Source organism: Mus caroli, chromosome 7, assembly GCF_900094665.2.
Source record: "Mus caroli chromosome 7, CAROLI_EIJ_v1.1, whole genome shotgun sequence".
Classification (NCBI taxonomy): Eukaryota; Metazoa; Chordata; class Mammalia; order Rodentia; family Muridae; genus Mus; species Mus caroli.
The window spans coordinates 124870270-124891626 of NC_034576.1; the positions used below are offsets into that span (position 1 = coordinate 124870270).

At 46.1% G+C, this 21357-nt stretch overlaps 1 protein-coding gene across 1 annotated transcript in view; it reads left to right on the plus strand.

Moving 5' to 3' along the window:
* The window catches only part of Cacng3 (calcium voltage-gated channel auxiliary subunit gamma 3), a 98592-nt gene that overhangs the window by 75629 nt on the left and 1606 nt on the right, over nucleotides 1-21357 (plus strand). The window contains exons 2-3 of the mRNA XM_021168202.2: nucleotides 7967-8050; nucleotides 15487-15627. Coding sequence (XP_021023861.1) covers nucleotides 7967-8050; nucleotides 15487-15627 — 225 coding nt within the window. The remainder of the gene's footprint in view (nucleotides 1-7966; nucleotides 8051-15486; nucleotides 15628-21357) is intronic.

Sequence of the window (21357 nt, forward strand, 5' to 3'; positions counted from 1 at the left end):
ATCCCAGCCCTACTAAATAATCTTGTGTGGAGGCCCAGGAGGGGAAAAAAACACAGAAGAGATATAAAAATGTTAACTGGTAGTTATTTCTGGGAGCTAGCAATATGCTACGTATATGAACGGCGAGGTTCACTTTACGATAAGCATTTGACTTGGGGTGCCAACAGCTCCATGCTCCGTGTGGCATCTTCCTTGGGGGAATCCTTGACAGTCTTCCCTTTCAGGATGCTTTACTATTATTAAAAATCACACCACAGTGTTACCACTCCGTCTCTTCTCATGCTAAAATATTTACCAAAACCAGGGATCGTCATTGGTCTGATGTACTGGGTTCTTTCCGTGTGCCAGGAACTGTACTAAATGCTTTATGTGTTTGCCTGATTGGAAGTTGTGTGAGGAGGCTGCAGAGAGCAGCACCAGGTGCTGAAGATACTGAGGCTGCACCAGTTCAACCTCAGGACAACTCCATCACATCACCACCATCATCTCCCCAAGGCTAGAGTGGTAATTCACCAAGTACGACAATGACTAGTGAGTGATCAGTTTGAAACTGAGAAGTGACTCCAAAGAGAGGCCTCTTACTCACCATGCTTCATTCACAGAGAGCAGAATTATCCATCTGCAGAAACATGGGGTACCACCAAGTTAACTGGGGGTCCTAACAAACTGGTGAACTCATGCCCAGACTGAAAAACAGTGCTAATGTCTGGCTACATGGATTGTTTGTTACACAGAGGTGACAACGAACTCCTTATTTTTAAAAAGAAACCGTGAAAATCTGATTTTCATGGTAAACACACTGAGTTTTAAATTGCGCTAAACATTTAACTTTTTAAATAAAGCACAATAAGCAGCTAAAGATGCAGGTTAAAGAATACAAGTCAACCGAAATCACCAAGCAAAACAGTTTTTGACTCAAATTTCTTAAAGGCCTGCCGGGCCAGGCTGATGGGCCAGCAGGTGAGATCGCCTTCTGCACTAGTCCAAGGACCCCCATTTGAATCTCCGGTACACACAAAGGGCAGTGTGGCCACATGCCCCTGTGATCAGTGCTGAGGGGACAGCAGATTTAGGGGGGATCACTGGGGCTTGCTGGCCTCCCACCTAGCTCCAGGTTCAGTGACAGCACACACACACACACACCCTATACCCTGCAAAAACCCACATTCCTTTTTAATTTCCACTTTTTCTATTAGAGAGCAGAATTTACTGGACCATGGAGAGCTCAGCAGACTCTTAGAGAGACAGAAAGTAAATATTTCCTGCTGTATTGTGTCACAAATACTCAAGTCTGCCCTAGTAGCACGAGAACCGGCATGGGGACTGAAGACAAACAGGCATGGCTGTTTTTCAGTAAAACTTTATTCACTGCATATCATAAAATAATATTTTTCTTTTGTTTTTTTTTTCTCAATCATCTAAATATGCAAATACTATTCCTGGCTGATTAAACAGAAAATGAGATCACGGGCCACTTTGGGCCTTTAGAAACTGGCTGCCAGGGCTAGAGACATGGTTCAGCAGTTCCAAGAATGGGCTGCTTTTCCAGAGGACCCAGATTCAATTCCCAGGATCCACAAGGCAGTTCACAACCATCAGTAACCCCTGTTCCAGGGGATGCTATGTCCTCTCCTAGCCACTTCAGTCACCAGATACATAAGTGATACACAGGCGTACATGTAGGCACAACACTATATGCATAAAACTAAAACAACAACCAAAAACAACAAGAACAAAAAACAAGCCCTGGCTGCCAGGGCTGGAAAGATCACTTAGTTGATACAGTACTTGGTGAACAAATATAACGATCTAAGTTTGATCCCCAGAACACATATGAAAAAGCCAGAAGCAGTGATGTCACATGCTTGCAATGTAGGCACTAGGGAGTAGAGACAGAAGGATCCCAGGTGTTTGCTGCCTTGTCAGTCTACCCTGATCCTGAACCCCCAGCTCATAAGAAGCCCTGTCTCAAACAAAACTACAACACAACCGAAAGTGGGGGCAGGGCAGATGACTCAGGGGTTAAGAGCACAGACTGCTCTTAGAGAGTTTGGTTTCTCACTTCAAGCTGGACACAGCGACCTGTGCCTCCAGCCCCTACTGTATCCAAGACCCCTGGCTTCTGTGGGTACCTGCACTCATGTGCATATACCTACATATAGACACATGATTTTTTTAATTAGATATTTTCTTCATTTACATTTCAAATGCTATCCCCTTTCCTAGTTTCCTCTCCAAAAATCCCCAATACCCTCTCCCATCCCTCTGCTTCCCAACTCACCCACTCCCGTTTCCTGGCCCTGGCATTCTCCTGTACTGGGGCATAGAATCTTTGCAAGACCAAGGGTCTCTCCTCCCATTGATGGACAACTAAGCCATCCTCTGCTACATATGCAGCTAGAGTCCCACCATGTGTTTTCTTTGATTGGTGGTTTAATCCCAGGGAGTTCTGGGGCTACTTGTTAGTTCATATTGTTGTTACTTCTATAGGGCTGCAGACCCTTCAGCTCCTTGGGTACTTTCTCTAGCTCCTTTATTGGGGACCCTGTGTTCCATCCAATAGATGACTGTGAGCATCCACTTCTGTATTTGCCAGGCACTGGCATAGCCTCACAGAAGACAGCTATATCAGGGTCCTGTTAGCAAAATCTTGTTGGCATCTGCAATAGTGTCTGAGTTAGGTGGTAGTTTATGGGATGGATCCCCAGGTGGGACAGTCTCTGGATGGTCCTTCCTTCAGTCTCAGCTCCAAACTTTGTCTCTGTAACTCCTTCCATGGGTGCTTTGTTCCCAGTTCTAAGGAGGGGCAAAGTGTCCACACTTTGGTCTTCCTTCTTCTTGAGTTTCATGTGTTTTGCAAATTGTATCTTGGGTATTCTAAGTTTCTGGGCTAATACCCACTTATCAGTGAGTGCATATCATGTATGTTCTTTTGTGATTGGGTTACCTCGCTCAGGATGATAACCTCCAGATCCATCCATTTGCCTAAGAATTTCATAAATTCATTGTTTTTAATAGCTGAGTAGTACTCCATTGTGTAAATGTACCACATTTTCTTTATCCATTCCTCTGTTGAGGGACATCTGGGTTCTTTCCAGCTTCTGGCTATTATAACTATTAGAACATAGTGGAGTATGTGTCCTTATTACAAGTTGGAACATCTTCTGGGTATATGCCCAGGAATGGTATTGCTGGATCTTCCTGTAGTACTGTGTCCAATTTTCTGAGAAACAGCCAAACTGATTTCCAGAGTGGTTGTACCAGCTTGCTATCCCACTAGCAATGGAGGAGTGTTCCTCTTTCTCCACATCCTTGCCAGCATCTGCTGTCACCTGAATTTTTGATCTTAGCCATTCTGACTGGTGTGAGGTGGAATCTCAGGGTTGTTTTGATTTGCATTTCCCTGATGATTAAGGATGTTGAACATTTTTTCAGGTACTTCTCAGCCATTTGGTATTCCTCAGGTGAGAATTTTTTGTTTAGCTCTGTACCCCATTTTTAATAGGGTTATTTGATTTTCTGGAGTCCAACTTCTTGAGTTCTTTATATATATTGGATATTAGTCCCCTATTGGATTTAGGATTGGTAAAGATCTTTTCCCAATCTGTTGGTGGCTTTTTTGTCTTATTGACAGTGTCCTTTGCCTTACAGAAGCTTTGCAATTTTATGAGGTCCCATTTGTCGATTCTTGATCTTACAGCACAAGCCATTGCTGTTTTGTTCAGGAATTTTTCCCCTGTGCCCATATCTTCAAGGCTCTTCCCCACATTCTCCTCCTAATCCCCCCAGTGATCTCCAGTGGTCTGTTTTAAGAGAGCCTACATTGTTTCCCTCTGAATTTTTTCTTCCTGTGAAATGTTCTGTAGAATATATAAAGCAGATCACAGTGAGGTGAGGTCACTCTCTTCAAAGCCCCTTGCCCACTCTCAAAGCCTTTTGCCCTGTCACGTGGCCTTGGCCTGTTTCAGAGAAGAAGCACAGGAAAGGTGGGGAAAACAAGGTAAGCACCATCACCATTGTTAATAGCAAGACATGGCCACAAAACTGTCACCAAGCCACCTGGGAAAGTATTGTGTTCCCACTTCTAAAACCACCGAAGAAATCAAAACTCATGACAGTCCTTAGGACTTTCAGTTTTGGAATTCGTAAGACAGTACACCAGAGTGACTGTGTACTTGCCAATGTAGGGAAAGCTTCTGATCTTTAGGTTTTTTTTGTCTGTAAACTAGATCGCAAAAATTATTTATTTTGAGAGCTATAGAGTATAAATCATGTGAGATGCTTAAAGTGGTCCATAGCCTGAATGTCCAGCAGGATCTACCCTCACACTAGCACTGAAGTGACAGACACATGATGCCGTACCTGATTTTTCTGTAGGTGTGACAGACTAAGCTCAGGTCTCTGCACCTGTGCAAGAAACACTTTACCTGTTGAGCCATCTCCCTAGCTCCAGTGTCAGTTCACTACCCATTGTTGGTGCATGCCTTTAATCCCAGCACTTGGGAGACAGAGGCAGGCAGATTTCTGAGTTCGAGGCCAGCCTGGTCTACAAAGTGAGTTCCAGGACAGCAAAGGCTACACAGAGAAACCCTGTCTTGAAAAAAAAAATGCTTGGGATATGTTTCTTTTGGCTCTCAGTTTCGAAGGCTCCAGGCTGCCATCAGCTGAACCCATGACTCTTAAGTAAGGGTGCAGCGAGGCATGTTGATGGCAGAGCAGGCTACTCTTTTGACAGTACAGCCATTGCTACAAACAAGAAGGAGAAAAAGAGGGATGAGGCTGAGGGCAAGATACAGCCTTTGGGCATGCAATTCTCCAGAACCCACTTGCTCCAACTCTCCTCCTTCTCTTATGGTGTCCAGTCTGTTGCGCTATAATTCATCAGATCCTCTGATAAACTTAGAGCTCCCATGACTCAATCACCCTGAAGACTGCGAGCTGCATGGGTCTTTCGTTAAGATATAACACATCCCACAAACGGAAACGTGAGAGTGAAGCTCTAATACAATTGAGGAAAATTAATATCTTTTGTTTTCAAAATGAGAAGAGAAGATATGATCTCTCTTCTTCCGAGAATTTCCTTGTGTCCTCTCCCCTGGATCCTTTTCTGGATTCGGAGTCTATACTTTGCCTGGTGAGCAAAGAATCAGAACCGAAGAGGCAGTCTATATATCTCATCGCAGTTACTGTAAAATGTTGCTGGCTCGGAGCCTACTCACAGTAGTGAGCAGTAAGGAGTTAACTAGATAGCGCTCTTAGCATTGTAAGATAATCATAGGAGCAAGAATATTAGACACAGCAGTGATGGGCATTCAGAGTCTGATGGTGAAGCCTCAGGCTTTGAAGCCTCACACGCTAGGATGCCTCTGTGATCCTTGGTGCCTCATCAGAAATGTCAATAGTAACAGCCTTGCCTCCTGGGTGGTGGGGCCATCCATGTGCCTGGCCCATTGGAAACACCTTTATTTCAGTATATATATTCAGGGGTATAAGTTGGTGTGTATATATGTATGCACATGTTTATGTGTATGGAGGCCATTGTGTTTTCTTCAAGTGTTTCTTCATTTCTCTCCCTTCCTTCCTTTCTTCCTTCCTTCCTTCCTTCCTTCCTTCCTTCCTTCCTTCCTTCCTTCCTTTCTTTCTTTCTTTCTTTCTTTCTTTCTTTCTTTCTTTCTAAGCACATAGTATTTGTGTGTAGCTTCAGCTTTCCTGGCCTCAAACTTAAAATATAGACCAAGGTGGCCTCAAATTCACAGAGATCTGCCTGTCTTCAATTTTGGAGTGCTGAAATTAAAGGCATGGAACATCACACCCAGCCATCTTTGTTTTTTAACTTGTGTGTGTGTGTGTGTGTGTGTGTGTGTGTGTGTGTGTGACTCACATACCACAGAGCATGTGTGGAAGGGTCAGAGGACAACTTATTGAAATCTGTTCTTTCCTTCCACCTTTTTGTGGGTTCTGAAAATTAATTGCAGATCATCAAAATTGAGTGGCTAAACCCACTGTGTCCGTCTGTCAGCCCTCCACCTTATGTTTTGGGACAGGGTCTCTCACTAAACTAAGAGTTCACCAATTCAGCTGGGCTGTCTGCTCAGGCGGTCTCAGGAATCCTCCTGTCTCTACCTCTCCAGCCCTCTCATTATAGGCAGCCATCAGCATCACCATACTCGGATTTTTATGTGGATAGTGGAGATCTGAGCTCAAATCCTTATGCTTAGCAGCAAGGGCTTTACCCATGAAGCCTTCTTTCCACCCCAGAAATACTTAATAAGCAGCAGATATTATGGTTATGTGCCCAAGCTTCACAAGAAGTACATGTACATATATATTCCATAGATGGCCTTTCCTCATCTTACAATGACCTCTCTGAGAAGCAAGCCTGGCTCTGCCTGATTAACCCCCTTCCTGCTTTGCTCTGCACCGTGCTGTGCCCCACCTCCCTGCCTCTGTCTTTGCAGACAGGAAAGAGGAAACACAGGCATAATTCCTCGCTGTGCTGTGAGACATTCTGAATACTGTTTGTCATTTATAAGAACTGACAGAGTCATTAGCTGCCCCAGAGATTGGTTAATTGGCTAGTTAATAAACACCCACAATGATTAACAAACACACACAATGAGTTGAGTCAAGTTTATGCTGGAGAAAGAAAGAAAGAAAAATGCTGATGGCTTCTCTGTGGATCTGAATGACCCACACTGGCAGGGGATAGGGGTGGGTCATGAGGGAAGAGAGGACTGGAGGGGGCTATGGTCAGGATTGGCAGGCTGGAGACAAGAGAATACTCCCCAATGCCCAGAGTGGAATGTTGGCTCCTTGTTCACATGAGTGACTGCAAGTGAAACTCTCATTTATTCATCTGTCCAATGAGAAGATATTTATTCATCTGTCAAATGGGAAGATAAATCAAACACTTCACCAAGGGCAGGCTAGGCAGAGACCCTCACACCAAGCCCTTGTGTTTCCTGGTTCTAAGATAGCAATGGCATGAGATGTCTGAAAAGCACCATTATTTCAGTCTTAGTTTTTATCCTATCTATTTATTAGCTGTTATCTCAGCTGATAATCACTCAGCTGTGGATCACTCCAACAAATACTAGAGACAAACGTGTGTGTGTGTGTATGTGTGTGTGTGCATGTGCGTGTGTGTGCATGTGCATTTGTGTGCATGTGCGTGTGTAGACCTTAAGCATACTAAACAAGTGCTCTACCACTGAGCTGCCTCCATCGCCTTACTTTTGAAGGGAAGTCTTTCTCAGTTTCCCAAGTTGACCTGGAACTTGCCATGTATTCCAGACAGGTCTTGAACCCGCATCCCTACTGTTTCCACCCTACCCCACCTCAGGTGTTTATCTCAATGCTTGGCATAAATCAACTCTTAAGGAAAAGAAATGATTGGTGGACATTAAGTCTGAGGTATCAGGCCATAGTTAGTTGGCTCTGTTGTTTGGGGATTTGGGTGAGACAGAATATGAGTGGTTCATGTTGGGTAGGACATGGGAGGACAGTGCTGCTTTCCTCATGGTGACTAGGAAACAGAGAGAAAAGGGCCCAGCTCCTAAAATCCCCTTCTAAGGCATGCACCAAATGACCTAACTTCCTCCCTCTGGGCTCAAAAGTTCTAACCCCTCCTACCAATGGCAGAGGTGTGTGTGTGTGTGTGTCTGTCTGTCTGTCTGTCTGTTGTCTGCATGTTTGATGGAAATTAGGCATGCTAGGAACACACACTACCACTGAACTCTAGTCCCAGCCCCAGGTCTATCTATCTTTAATGCTTGGGTCTCCCAAGGACACTCACGATCCAAACTACAGCAACTAGTCTCTTTTCTGCACCCTACATGAATCAGCTGTTGGGCCTCTATGCACAGCTGCTGATGAGCAGGGAAGTATACACAACATGGAGTTGCAGACCCAGCATGGGTCCCAGTAACACTGTCCCCTTGGCTCAGGGCCCTGTCTGTTTTCACAGGAGCTTTCCGAGGCGTGTGCAAGAAAATCGATCACTTCCCAGAAGATGCAGACTATGAACAGGATACAGCAGAATATCTTCTACGTAAGTTCCCCTACCTCCCCAGTCTCCCATGGAGGAAGGAGAGGGTCCGCTGCCATCACCCACTTACCTATGAGTGTCAGGCTCCTCATTATCCACCTCAAAGTGTAGACATACATTCCCAAGGCTCTGATGTTGAAGTTTCTTTCATTTCAATGAGCTAGAAATAGAAAAGAAAAAAAACGAATTGAAAGGTTCTTTTTAGTCTCCCTAGAAGAAAATCTAAGGAATTTTCTTCCACTCAGTGCAGTTTTCACCTCTCCAAGCGGGTGATGTGAGGTGCTAATGGCAAAGTGCTAATGGGTGATGTGCTAATGGGTGGGGTCCCCAAGGGCAAGGCCTGGCAAGATAAATACAAACCAAAGTTCACCTCTCCTTTGACATCTCTGCCATTCCAATCCTACTGGGACAGGGACAGTGACTCTATAGGAGTTTTCCATGAGAACCAGTGCAGTTTGGGGCTGGAATGTGACAGGCCAAGCTTTGTCCCTGTTGGACTTCCTCCTCCATGAGATGTTGGTCTTGGGACAAGATAGTTCACTATCTTAACTTTCTTCATCTGTTTTGAAATGGAAATCATCATGTCAATGATCTGACAAGGTCACAAAAAATACATATGAGAATGTGCAGTACATTAGCCCTGGACCAAACATGAGGTGGTGTATATGTCAGCTCTGGCTTGCCACACAGGATTACAGAAGCAGAGTCAGATACAGATGAGCCTTACACTGGTCCAGGCACAGGAAGCTTAGTTTAGGATGCCTGTGACACCTCATTAAGAACAAGTATCAAGTTCAAGCAGTAGGGAAATCACAATGAATTACTTAATTTGCTATTTAGGAATGCTAGGATTAAGGGGACTTTTTTAATACTGAGGCTATAAATTAAACTTCCAAGAAATTGTCTTATTTAGGTTTTGTGACTCAGAGGTCAAGTATCTTGGGGCCAAAGTGGATAGAATATAGGCTTACAGTCAATCCAGGGATGGAGGCATGGGTCGGGGGGCGGGGCTGGAAGATAGGAAGAAAGGAAGAAGAAGGTAAGCAAGGGGTGGGCTGGAGGGAGGAAGGGAGAGAGGGAAGGAAGGAGGGAGGAAGGGATGGAAGGAGAGAGGAAGGAAGAGGGGAGAAAGGAAGGAGCGAGGCAGGTGGAGTGTGGGGGATGGCACCTGAACAGGACTCCCTCAAAAAACAGTGGCTTTGAAGTCAATACCAGTGGGATTTTCCCAGAATCCTTATTGTTTATCTTTGTATTTCTTTCCTGCTTGGACAAAATGATTTTATACCTGCCCTACTGGAGACTAAGCAGAACCATGGCTTTCAAGCCACATCCCACAAAACCAATTTTAAATTCTTTGGAGAGCTCGATTGTTTTTCTGACCATTTTCCTCCCTCCTTCTGGGGAAGGAGAGACCTCTGCTCCTTCACCACCCCCCCCACCACCACCACCACCCAACAGCGGCTTCACCAACAGCCACAGAATCCGGAATTTAAGCATGGGCCTTTGCAAGTACACGGTTTTCTTGCCAAGAATTTTAGAATCTTGGTCTCAGTCTCTTTTGTTCATTGCTGTGATGAAGTTTCCTGATTCAAAAGCAACTTAGGCACCAAGGGTTTATTTTAGCTCACAGTTCAACTGACAGCTCCCCATCACATGACCTCCATAATCGGGACTAAGAGGGAGATGAACAGATGCTGCTGCCCAGCCTCCCTTCTCCATTTCTGCTCTTAGACTTTGAGTGCAGGCTGCTGTTTAAAGCCCTGCATCTTAGTCCCATCCCCATCTGCTGCCACAATGGAGTATTGCCTGTGGAATTCATGTAGAAGAAAAGCGTCTTTGTTTGACAGTTTGGGAAAGCCCGTGAGCATGGTGCGCAGCCACGGGCATGGGCTATCTTGCTGCATAATAATGTAGCAGAGGACATCACACAGAGAGATGAAGCAAGTCTGTCATCTCCAATTTCCTCCCTCTCCTTAAAGCCAGCAATGGCTACATCAAAGCCCCACCCTCTGAAGTCATCTAATTCCAGTTACCTCCCAAGGACTCTACTACAAATGCCATGAGCAGATTTCTAGACTAAGTCTCCAGTACAAGAATTTTGACTTGCCATAGTTAACTCATGGCATCATAGAAGGCTAATTAATAAGGCCTAAGTCATATCAACTGAAGATATCCCAACTCTGGCCAATGATGAAACTACACTCAAATCATCTTACCTCTGACTCTCAAGACTTGAACTCAGCCCCTGAGAGCTTGGGTACCAGATGTGAAAAAGGGAAATGGCTGTGGCCAGGGTTTCTAGAACCTACTTAAATCTTGCTTGTGGGCAGAGAGAGGGCTGACCACCAACAGGGGTACCAAGTTGCTACTGAGCCATGGTGGAAACAGCCTCACCACGCTTTAGAGAAGAAAAATGACAAGCTTTTTGCTATGCTGCAGGTAAAACAGGAAGAACAATTGCCTGTATAAGATGCTGGGCTGCTTGGGACAGGGATGGGGTCTTCTTTTTTGGAGCTGGCCTCATTCATTTGGATAGAAACAGGGTAAGAAACTACTATCACCCAATCCTGTCTTCATCCTCCACCATGCAAATGACGGCAAATCTGATTGATTGATGTACAATTCTAGATTGAGATAGCTTACAGGAGGCAATGCAGTTAGCAGTTCATTACCCACCATTCTGTCAGAAGAAGCTCAGTTTCCTGTCTTAGGGATGCTTTCTGGACCAAGCTGGCTTTGAAGACCTGCTCCATTTCTGGTCTCAGTTATAGTCCTTCTTCTACACATGGCAATACTCACATGCTTCAGATACATCTTTGGGGTGTGTGTGTGTGGTGGGGCATCACTTGTAACCAGCAACAAACAAGTTCTAGGTCACTGAGCTGTCTCCAGGCCCTCACCTTTTCCCTTTTCTCTCTTTTCTTTTTCTCTCTTTCTCTCTTTCTCTCTTTCTTTCTTTTTTTCTAAACAGGATCTCATTAGTTTACCCTGGCTGGCCTTGAAGTAACCTTGTATCTCAATCAGGAACTTGTGTTCCTCCTGCTTCAGCCTCCTTGCTAGAATGCATAACAAGTTTGTGCTACCAGGCCAGTCCAAATATACACTTTTATAATCAACCTTATCACTTCTAATGTCCTTGGGGCATATTTCAAAGGTTAATCATTTTTTTAATTAAAAAATTCTTTTAATCAAATAAACTCATTACACTGAATATTCAAGCAAACCCTGCCAACTCACAATGCAAATGGTCTCTTTAAAGGTTGATTCACAGACAGGCAAAATGGCTCAGACCCTGACTCCCACCCCTTAATACAGCTCCTCATGTTATAGTGCCCCTCCCAACCGTAAAACTATTTTGTTGCTACTTCATAACTGTGATTTTGCTAGTGTTACAAATTGCAACGTAACTATCTGATATGCAGAATTATCTGATGTGCAACTCCTAAGGAGGGTCTCCACCCACAGCTTGAGAACCCCTGGCTCCTCGATTAAAGGTGCCTGCCTCTAAGGCTGACACCAGGAGCTCTATCCCAGAACACACGCTGCAAGGAGAGAACTGACTTTTACAAAGTACACTCTGACCTCCAAACACACACAATTTTGTGTGGGGGGAGGGAGGGGGAGGGTTGGGCCAAGAGTCCATTTGAAAACCCACACATCAAACATGGAAATTTTGGGGAATTATTTGATGAATTGCTCCCCAGGTTGGACCCCCTAAGCTACACCCTACACTCCAGATGCCCCAGCCAGCTTACCTGGATTCACAGGCTCACAGACATCTGTAATGGGATCTGATGCCCTCTTCTGGTGTGTTTGAGGACCAAAATTCCTGTGAGCATCCTCTCTACTTCCTGAGAGTCTTGAGGTGAAGGGGAACCCTCCCCCACTGCACCTTCTGAGGCTTTACTGGAATGAAGCAGCAATAAACACACTCGACTGAGGAAGAGGTTCACAAATGTGTGAATGTGGGGGGGAAGAGGGAGCAAATCACATCACGTTTGAAGGTCACCAGAGCAGGACTGGGAGTCTAACATGACTCAGGAACCTATAGACTCCTTTCTTCCATAGGGAAAGGAGAGAATGGCGAAAGCATACAGCTCTCCTCAAACCCTCATGGGACTATTAAACAGGCAATGGCCTGTGACAAACCCTGACACCCCGGACACACATGGCTTGTAAGTGATTCTCTGTGGAATGGAAGTAGAAGCAGCCATGGGTGACAAACAGAAGTCTGTCCAGGTGTGTCGGCAGACTGCACTCATCCTGTGAAATGGGTTCAGATAATAGAGACTCGGGGAAGGGACTAGAGCCACTGCTGCCTCTGAGGTGGGGCCAGTCTTAGGGCAGATAAGAGAATTTCACAGAAAAGTTCTACTTGCACATGAAGCCAGGGCATGAAGCTGGGATACTGAGGATGACCAAGGTCAGAAGGACCTTGACACTGAGCCTGCTTTTTGAAAGCTTTTTCATTTACTTTAAATCAAATTACTCAGCATGTCAAAACAAAACAAAAAACAAAACCCCACTGTATTTTCAGGTTCTCATTTTCTGAGCCCCCAGCACAATCCAGGGCAGTACCAAGGACAGCCAGGGCAGGCCACAGCTCAGAGGGGACTGATCTAATCTGGTCCTTCTAGGGCCCAGGATCCCTTCTCCCATGTCTCTTTTCTCTCAACCAGTTTTTCTGGCAGTTTGAAATCCCTCCTAAAATGTCACCTTGGGAGCAGAGGGATGGGAAGGACACAGCTAGCCAGGATCACAAACTGCCCAGGCCTGTAGCCTAAGGTGAGATGGCTTAGAGATTAAGAGCACTGACTGTTGTTGCAGAAGGCCTGAGTTCAATTCCCTGCAACCACATAGTGGCTCACAGACATCTGTAATGGGATCTGATGCCCTCTTCTGGTGTGTTTGAGGACAGCTACAGTATACTCACATACATTAAATAAATAAATAAATCTTGAAGAAGAAGAAAAAGAAGAAGAAGAAGAAGAAGAAGAAGAAGAAGAAGAAGAAGAAGAAGAAGAAGACAGCTGGAGACAAATACAGACGAGCTCATGTCTTCTGCCTTAGGAGAACCCACTCCACTGTGCCCTGCCCCTTCTGCTTGTTACCACCCCCAAGCACACAACCAACCCAAACTGCTCACATTGTCTTAGAAAGGGTTTTTTTTTTTCCTTTTAGCAAAGTGGTTGGAGCTAAGTCACGTGACTGTGAGTGCCATGACCGGAGCTCGGAACCTCTGGTGGCCAAAATGAGCTACACCCTTGCCAGTCCTGCCCCTATTCTGCTCCTCTGGTGGGCCACAGTAAGGCACCATTTGCTCCACACTGAGAGTAAACTCAAGAATCATCTCCCCATCGGCTAATACTTCCACATAGAAAACATTTGAATTCAATCCCTTCCATGGTCCCCGGCACTAGTCCAAGCCACGCCCACTCTTACCTGGATCCCTGAAGTCCTGTCAATCACTCAGGGCCCAACCCTAGAGAAAGTCCTCATCACTGCACTGCTGTCATCACCTTGAAATTTTAATATTGCAATGGGACACGTCATATTTTTCCTTTGTACAAGGCCCTGCAGACTATGTGGCTGGCCCTTCTAGTGGTTTCTACTATAGCATAAGACCCATGAGTGTGGGCCCTGTGGCTTTTTTAATATATGGATGAGCACAGAATCCGTTCAGGTTCTTTATCCAGGCCTGACCATGAGGCAACTGGAACAAAGCTTGTGCTCCCTGTTACTGGATATTTAAGCTTTATTGGGAGGGCCAGGGGCCAGAGCAGACTGCGGGAACAATCTTAGCCCTGCCGTGTCACACTTCTTCTCAAGCCAGCACTGTTACTGAGAATGAGGCAGTCTATCAGCAGCACCCAAGCCTGTCCCTCTGGTAGGTGCTCCCGTGGTTATCTTTCTGGACATCTGGACCTAGGCACTTACCAGTCAACTCTTTGTACTCCTCCAGGTGCTGTCTGGGCAGAAGAGTTAGAACAAGCAAGCCATTAATAATGCGTGTATGCAGATTAGCTCAGAACAAGCCAACCATTAGCTGTACAAAGGTGCTTGCTCCTTTCTGTGCCGTAAAATACAGGCTGCCCCCAAACTGCCCTCCTATCCTCCACCAAAGCCAGAAAATACAGCCAGTCCCTGGCATAGGGCATTTCATCTTGGGATTTGCAAACCCTACAGTGGTTTTGAAAGCCACGCATGCTCAGCTAAGCTTCATTTCACATTTCCAATTTGAGTCTCTCCCTAACCCACCAATATGTGAAATAATTCTCTCATGATGTACAGCAGCAGTCAACTAGGCTCCCAGATAGCCTTTCAGCTGAAGGGAGACGGGCACACTCTGTGTACTGTACCGCTGTGAGGTTCTCCCCAACCAGGTAGAAAATGACCCCTGGATCTACTGCCTGCTGCATCTATAGCACTTCCAGTGTCCTAAGGTCCATCAGGGCGCAACCCATTAGAAGCTGAGGTCATGTATGTTCTTGTTCTGTCTAGTCATACTGACTTCTACCATGGAGCCTTCAGACCTCTCCAGGATCCAGGAAGCCACCAGCTTCACAGCAGGGCACCCAGGGGGTCTCCCAAGGACAGTGCTGTGCCTTTTATGGTCCTTAAATGTTTTTGCTGTGGCTTCGCTAGCACCTGGTGGGGTGCCTGGCATCTAGTAGGCGCCTAATAAATACATAAATTCATCTAATCATTCTGTGACTAAATGGGTTTTGAATGGGTATTGCCAGGCTCTTTACTATGCAAATACAGGTGTTTAAGATTCTGCATCTTGATGAGCTGCAAATGGGCTGACAGGAATCCCTGCATTCAAGACTGCCTATATAATTTGCAAGTCCAGATGTAAAATGAAGATCCTGGGTTCCAGGCTCAGAATACAGACCCCAAATCAACCCTCCCTCCCCTATCATGGTCAGGTTTGGGTTGTCACTGGCGTTAATTATTTAACATTGCCCTCTGTTGTGCACGGGACACCCAGGAGTAACTGAAACAGCATGCAAGGACCTCGAGCTTGCAACTAAGTCTGACTCTCCCTGTGTTCACTCCCAGGCCCTCGTCAGAAATGAAGGGTGACCTGGTTAGTAGACTGAGACAGAACATCCCATCCCAGGAAGTCTGGAAGTGGGGAGTTAAGAGGATGCCGGCTAGCCGAAAGTGGGTCCCCAGTGACTCCAAGCTCCAAGTCCCTAGACAATAATTTACAATGCACATGACTGGTAGGATTGCTTAGACTTTCAAGAGGCTGTCGGGTACTGGGCCTCCAGATCACAGGCCCCTGGGTGACTGGTGCTGGTCCCACACCTCTATGGGATGTGGACTTCTCTCCAGTTCTGCACTGTTTGGTTCACAGACACTACATGACCGTAGCAGGTGAGTCCCAGGGCTGGCTGGAACATAGATGGAAGCTTCTCTCCTTCTCTCCACAGGAGCTGTGAGGGCCTCCAGTGTCTTTCCCATCCTCAGCGTCACTCTGCTGTTTTTCGGCGGACTCTGCGTGGCTGCCAGCGAGTTCCACCGCAGCAGGCATAGTGTGATCCTCAGCGCTGGCATCTTCTTCGTCTCTGCAGGTGAGTGTCTTGCCTTGAGATGTAACCGGACAACAAACCAAAGCCAGAGCCACACTGATGGTGAACAATCAACCTGTGTGCAGCTGAGGATTCTGTTAGCCAATAAGAAACCCAGACTCTAGACAAGGCTGCTGCAAAGGCAATACAAGGAGGAGACACGATGTCAGAGTCTATGAGACAAAGAGATAAGGACACCGATTAACCAAAGAGCAGCCAAGACTATGGAAGCTGAGTCACCATTCCAGGCCAGCCTGGGCTACATAGTGAAACCCTAAAGAAGGAGGTAAGGAGGGAAGAAGGAGAGGACAAGAGAAAAAGAGAGGAGAGAAGAGGGAGAGAAGGAGAAAAGAGATACAGGAATGGAGAAGGGTTGAGGAGAGCTTCGAGATGCTTGCTTGCCAGTCAATTGCTGTTCACAATCTTACAAGTTTTCAAGTCCCCATATCCTCCCAAGCATCTCTGGAGAGCATCAGATGTCCATGGGGAAGACCTAGTCATCCATCCACACCAGCTGAGCAGGCGGAAGTGCAGGGTGAACAGGAAATGAGAGACTATTGTCTTCGTTTGGGTTTTATTGTTGTGAAGAGATACTATGACCAAGACAACTTTTATAAAGGCAAACATTTAATTGGCGCTGGCTTACATTTTCTAAGGTTCAGTCCATTATAGTCATGTCAGGAAGTATGGCATCATGCTTGGTGCTGGAGGAGCTGAGAGTTCATCTTGATCCAAAGGCAGCCAGGGAGAGGTTCTCTTCTGAAGGCAGCCGGGGGGGGGGGTCTCTTCCACACTGAATGACCCACTACACAGTGACACACTTCTTCCAACAAGGCCACACCTTCTAATAGTTCCACTTCTCATGGACCAAGCATATTCAAACACAACTACCTTCAGAAATGTGTCCTATTTCACTACCTTCTCTCCCCCGACCACCACCCTTCCTCCTCCGGTGTCCTCGTCTTCCTCTCATTCTTCTGGGTTTCCACACTTCCTTTCATGTCTTTGTCATCCCTTCCCATCCCCCCCTGCTCCAGGCACGTCAATGCCAACAGGATGAAAGTCTTTAGAGAAGCAGAGAACAAGGAAAGTTGACTCCTCGCTTTTCTCATTGTTGCAACAAAGTATCTGACAAAAGCTGCCTAGGGGAGAAAGGGTTTCTTTTGGCTCAGTTTAAGAGTACAGTCTGTCGTGGTGAAGAAAGAAGCAGGAACATAAGGCAGCTGGATCCATTGCCCACAGTCAGGAAGCAGAGAGAGATGAGCAGATGTTCAGCTTGCTTGCTTACTTTCTTCATTTTATTCAATCCAGAATCCCAGACCACAGGAGGATGCCATCCACATTTAGAGTGGCTCTTCCTACCTTAATCAATACAGCCTCAAGTGTCCCTCGCAGATAAGGCTCAGGCCTTCTTCCTCTTAGAAGATTCTAGATACTATCAAGTTGACAGTGCTTATTAACCACCATAGCAGGGGAGAGGAAGACAGCTTTGGTGGTGACCTTCAGAATACTATTCAGTGGTCCTCTTTTACCCACAGGGATGCTTTCCAAGGACCATAGTGGATCCTCATACCAAAGAGGAATACCAAATCCACTACATACAATATCCACTCTGTAAACATACACACATGAAAGTATACTGTATACCTTACATACAGTAAGAACTTAATAAATATTAAAAATAGAAGAATCATAATAAACTGTAACAAGGCTATTTAAAGCATATGAACTGCTTCTTTCTGGGATTTCCTTGCATTATTTCCGGGCCAAAGTTGGCTGTAAATAAGTCACATTTTAAAATTTGAGTTCTTGTTCCACCTGTGTGGCCTTAGGAACTATTCCCAGCCTGCTGGTACCCCTGGCTTCCTCACCTCCAACACAGCAAAGAGCAACGGCTCCCATTCCACAGAGCTGCTGGAAGGCCACTGGATATGCAAGTTACAATGTTGAAAAGCAGCAACAAGACATTGTCAAGCATGAAGCCCAGCATCCGGTCCCCTGTGAGGCCTTGCACAGGCTTTCCCCCACAGTTTCCCCTTCTACAGAGAGAGCTGGACAGACAGAATCCCACTCTCACCCTCAGAGAGCCCATTCACGTTACAGACCAGGGAGAAAGTCCTGTCCTTATTCAGGAGACAGGTCAGCCGGAGGTAGCTATGGCTTCTGACCATGCTCTGTGGTGACAGGCGTTAACTAGAAAACCCAGAGGCTTAACTGCTTTTGAGGAATGTTCCTCCCACTGGTAGCCCTGTCCTTGCTCTGGCTGACCAACCAGGAGAATCTGCACCAGTGTTGTGCTGATGTGACAGTTTACTAAGAACAAGATAAGATCATTATTTTGTCCCCCCAGGGGATTGTTAGGGGAAAGTGTCATCAGCTACTGTCTTTGCATGGGAGTATTGTGAGGGATGACAGGTAGGTTAGATGCAGCGGACTATGAGAGCCCTGAGGGAATACTTGTCTAGGATTAGAGCCCCTCCCCCTCCCTCTAGAGCCCCAAGAGCCTCAAATTTTCCACCTATAAAATGACAGTATTGGAAGACCCCATGCTCCTCAAGGCCCTGTATGTGCTAAAATTTATGGCTTTTATTGTGCACTTCCTGTGTCCTGGGCCTGTTAACAAGGTACAAATGCATGCGCTCTGAAGCCAGGTTACCCAGTGCTGAGCTCCCCTCTTCTATATCCTCACTGTACAGCAGCAGGCAAGTGACTAAACTGCTTTGTGTCTCAGTTTCCCCTCCTAAAAGGCCCAGGCCATAATGACCCTGCCTCTGGAGGCTGTTTAAAGGATTAGATGAATCTGTACCCATAAACTGAATTCAAAACTGTGGCTAGCACCCAGTGTGGCTCAACATAAAGTAACTGTTATGTGCTTTGTGTGTTTAATGTGTACATCAATTCTATTCATTCATTCACTTACTCATTCATTCAACAAACACACCTCGTGTTCTTGCTTCAGGTCAAGCTCTGGGCTAAAAGCTGGAGCAATCATAATGAGCAAGTGTCTTGTCCCTAAGACCCTCATTACTGAAATCTCAACCCACCGTGGCTAAAAGTCTTGGGTTCAAATTCTGCTTTGATCATTTCCTAACTTGTGTGGACATGGAAATTTACTAATCCATGTTATTCCCCCATCTATAGAAGGGAATACACTGAACTGGCGAAGGGAAGACTCATAGCTAGGAGCAGGTAGCTGAATGGCACTGCACTTGCCTAGCATGCTCGATGCCTTGGGTACCATCACCAGCACCATAAAATAAATAAGACAAGTCACTTAAGATGCTACCCAGTGTCTGGCTTATAACAAATGCCCCACGAATGACTGATAACTTGCTTAGCTTCCTGCCACTTTAAACTAGTTGGACCTTTGTGCATTACCATGAACCTTCTTACCCCACCCCACCCCCAGCAAAGCCCTCTTTTGGGGGACTTTCTAAACTTTGTCACACATATTTCCCTGCTGTCAGAGGGGAGAGCAAGAACATGGCCCTGGGCACTCGGGGCATCGCAGAAGCATCAATGAGCTGAAGTCTCTTTGAAGTCAGTTTCCCACTTAACTGAAAAATTCATGTGAATTCTGCTTTTTCCTCCTTATTATATCCATGTTCATTTTAATATAAAAGAATGTGTCTTCCGCTAATCATCCAGGCAAATTGACACTTGGGGGAAAGAAGCCGGTTTTTATTCTGGGGCGGGTGGAGGGGGGACGGTGAAGACTGACAGAGCCAGATCTGTCATCTCTTGTATCAGGGGCATCTCACTGATCAGAACCTGCTGCCTACCTGAGAAAGTTTGTGCCAGGAAAGGCCAGGGGAGAATATGGGGCAGAGGGAGAACCCAGCCTTTCCCTGCCAGGGGCAAGTCCTAGACTGAGTATGACCAGAGTCATAAACAAAATGTTTATAAGACCTCACACATAAGCACCAGCCGATCAGAATGCTGGCACTGAAGTAACTTTGCTTGGCAACGCTTTGTTTTCTACCTTAAGGTTTATTTTCTTTTTATTTATGTGTTTTGGGGGAGGGGTACCCACAGAGGCCAGAAGAGGACGTGGGACCCTCTAGAGCTGAAGTTACAGGAAGCTCTAAGCCACCAGACATGGGTGCTAGGAGCTGAACTCAAGTCCCTGAAAGATCAACAAGCCATTTCTGTAGCCTCTAGACAAAGCTTTCAGATAACCCTTTGGTTGTACAACCTTAGGGATATCAAATGTACAGGACATTTAGGAGTGGGGGGAGGGCTCAACAGAGAGGCTCCAGCAAGGGTTATTCATCACCTGGTATTGGGGCCCCCAAAGAGAGACAGACTCCATACAGTGCCACCTGCCAGGTAGTGAAACTTTAGATGCCAGGAGATGCCAGCTGGTACACCAGCTCCCTCGGTCATTGTTGGCAGCAAGCCTGAGCCCCTGACATTAAGATACAAAAAGAGGTGTTTTGGACTGATACTGTGAGTCAAGCAAGTGAATGTGAGCAGAAGCCGGAATACTGTTCCTTCTCACCAGTGCCGAGGGAATCAGTTCCTCTCCTAAGGGGTGAGCAGCTGGCTATTCCCAATGTAGCCTGGAGCCACTTGAGGAAAGTAGGTGTATTACTAAGCCAAAGCTCTCTAGAGAAACACAATGGCACGGGGCAATATTGGGTTAGCTTATACCCAAGAGAGGTAAATAATCCAGCAACATTTACATGCTAGAAAAGCAGAAAGCCTCTGGGTTGCTCAGTCCAAGGAGCCAGAAGCCTCTGAGTCCCAATCTGTGCTGAAGACCTAGAAGCTCCCTGGAAAGACCTGAGGTTAAGTCCCTGTTGAAAGGCTGAAGAAGCTGAGATCCACTGTCCAGGGACCATGGCAACAGCAACAGATATAATAACTTGAGGTGGAGTTTGCATGTGTGTTTGACTGGGTCCTCTACCCCTTCCCCAAGCCTATTAGATGGCATCAATAAAATTTAGGTTGATGGTCAAGCTGATAACCAAGAGTTAGGAATGAGTCTTCAGGGTTAATAGCTTTGTGTACTCTAATTCCTGGTGCGCCAATAATAGCTGACCTAAAGTGTATCTTATTCTGTGCAGAAAAGAAAAAGACTGGGAGGTCATGGGTGTGGCTCGGTGGTAGAGTATTAGCTTAGTCTATACAAAGCTCTGGGTCCATTCATAGCACTGAGTCCCCCTCACCCCAAAAAGATGTAAGTGCTCTTCCTTCCTCCGGAGTTTCATTCACCTCTTACTTACACCTGCACCCTGTGTGTGTCCAGTGCGCTCTCATCAGCATTTCCAGCTCCATATATCTAGCATGCCCTATTCCCTAGCTGGTCCTCCCTGCTGCTCAGGATGCCACCAGCCTCACCAGCATCCAGACTACATCCTTGCAAGTCATTTTCTGTCCCTTCTCTCACACCTCATGGTCCACAGCCTTGCCTCTCCTGTCAGCTGTCAGGATCCAACTCAGATGCCACCACGACTTCAAAGGAAGGCTCTCTTCTCTCTTCTCTCTTCTCTCTTCTCTCCTTCTCTCCTTCTCTCTTCTCCTCTCTTCTCTCTTCTCTCTTCTCTCTTCTCTCCTTCTCTCTTCTCTCTCTCTTCTCTCTTCTCTCTCTCTCTCTCTCTTCTCTCTTCTCTCTTCTCTCCTTCTCTCTTCTCTCTTCTCTCTCTCTTCTCTCTTCTCTCTTCTCTCTTCTCTCTTCTCTCTCTCTCTCCTCTCTTCTCTCTCTCCTCTCTTCTCTCTCTCTCTCTTCTC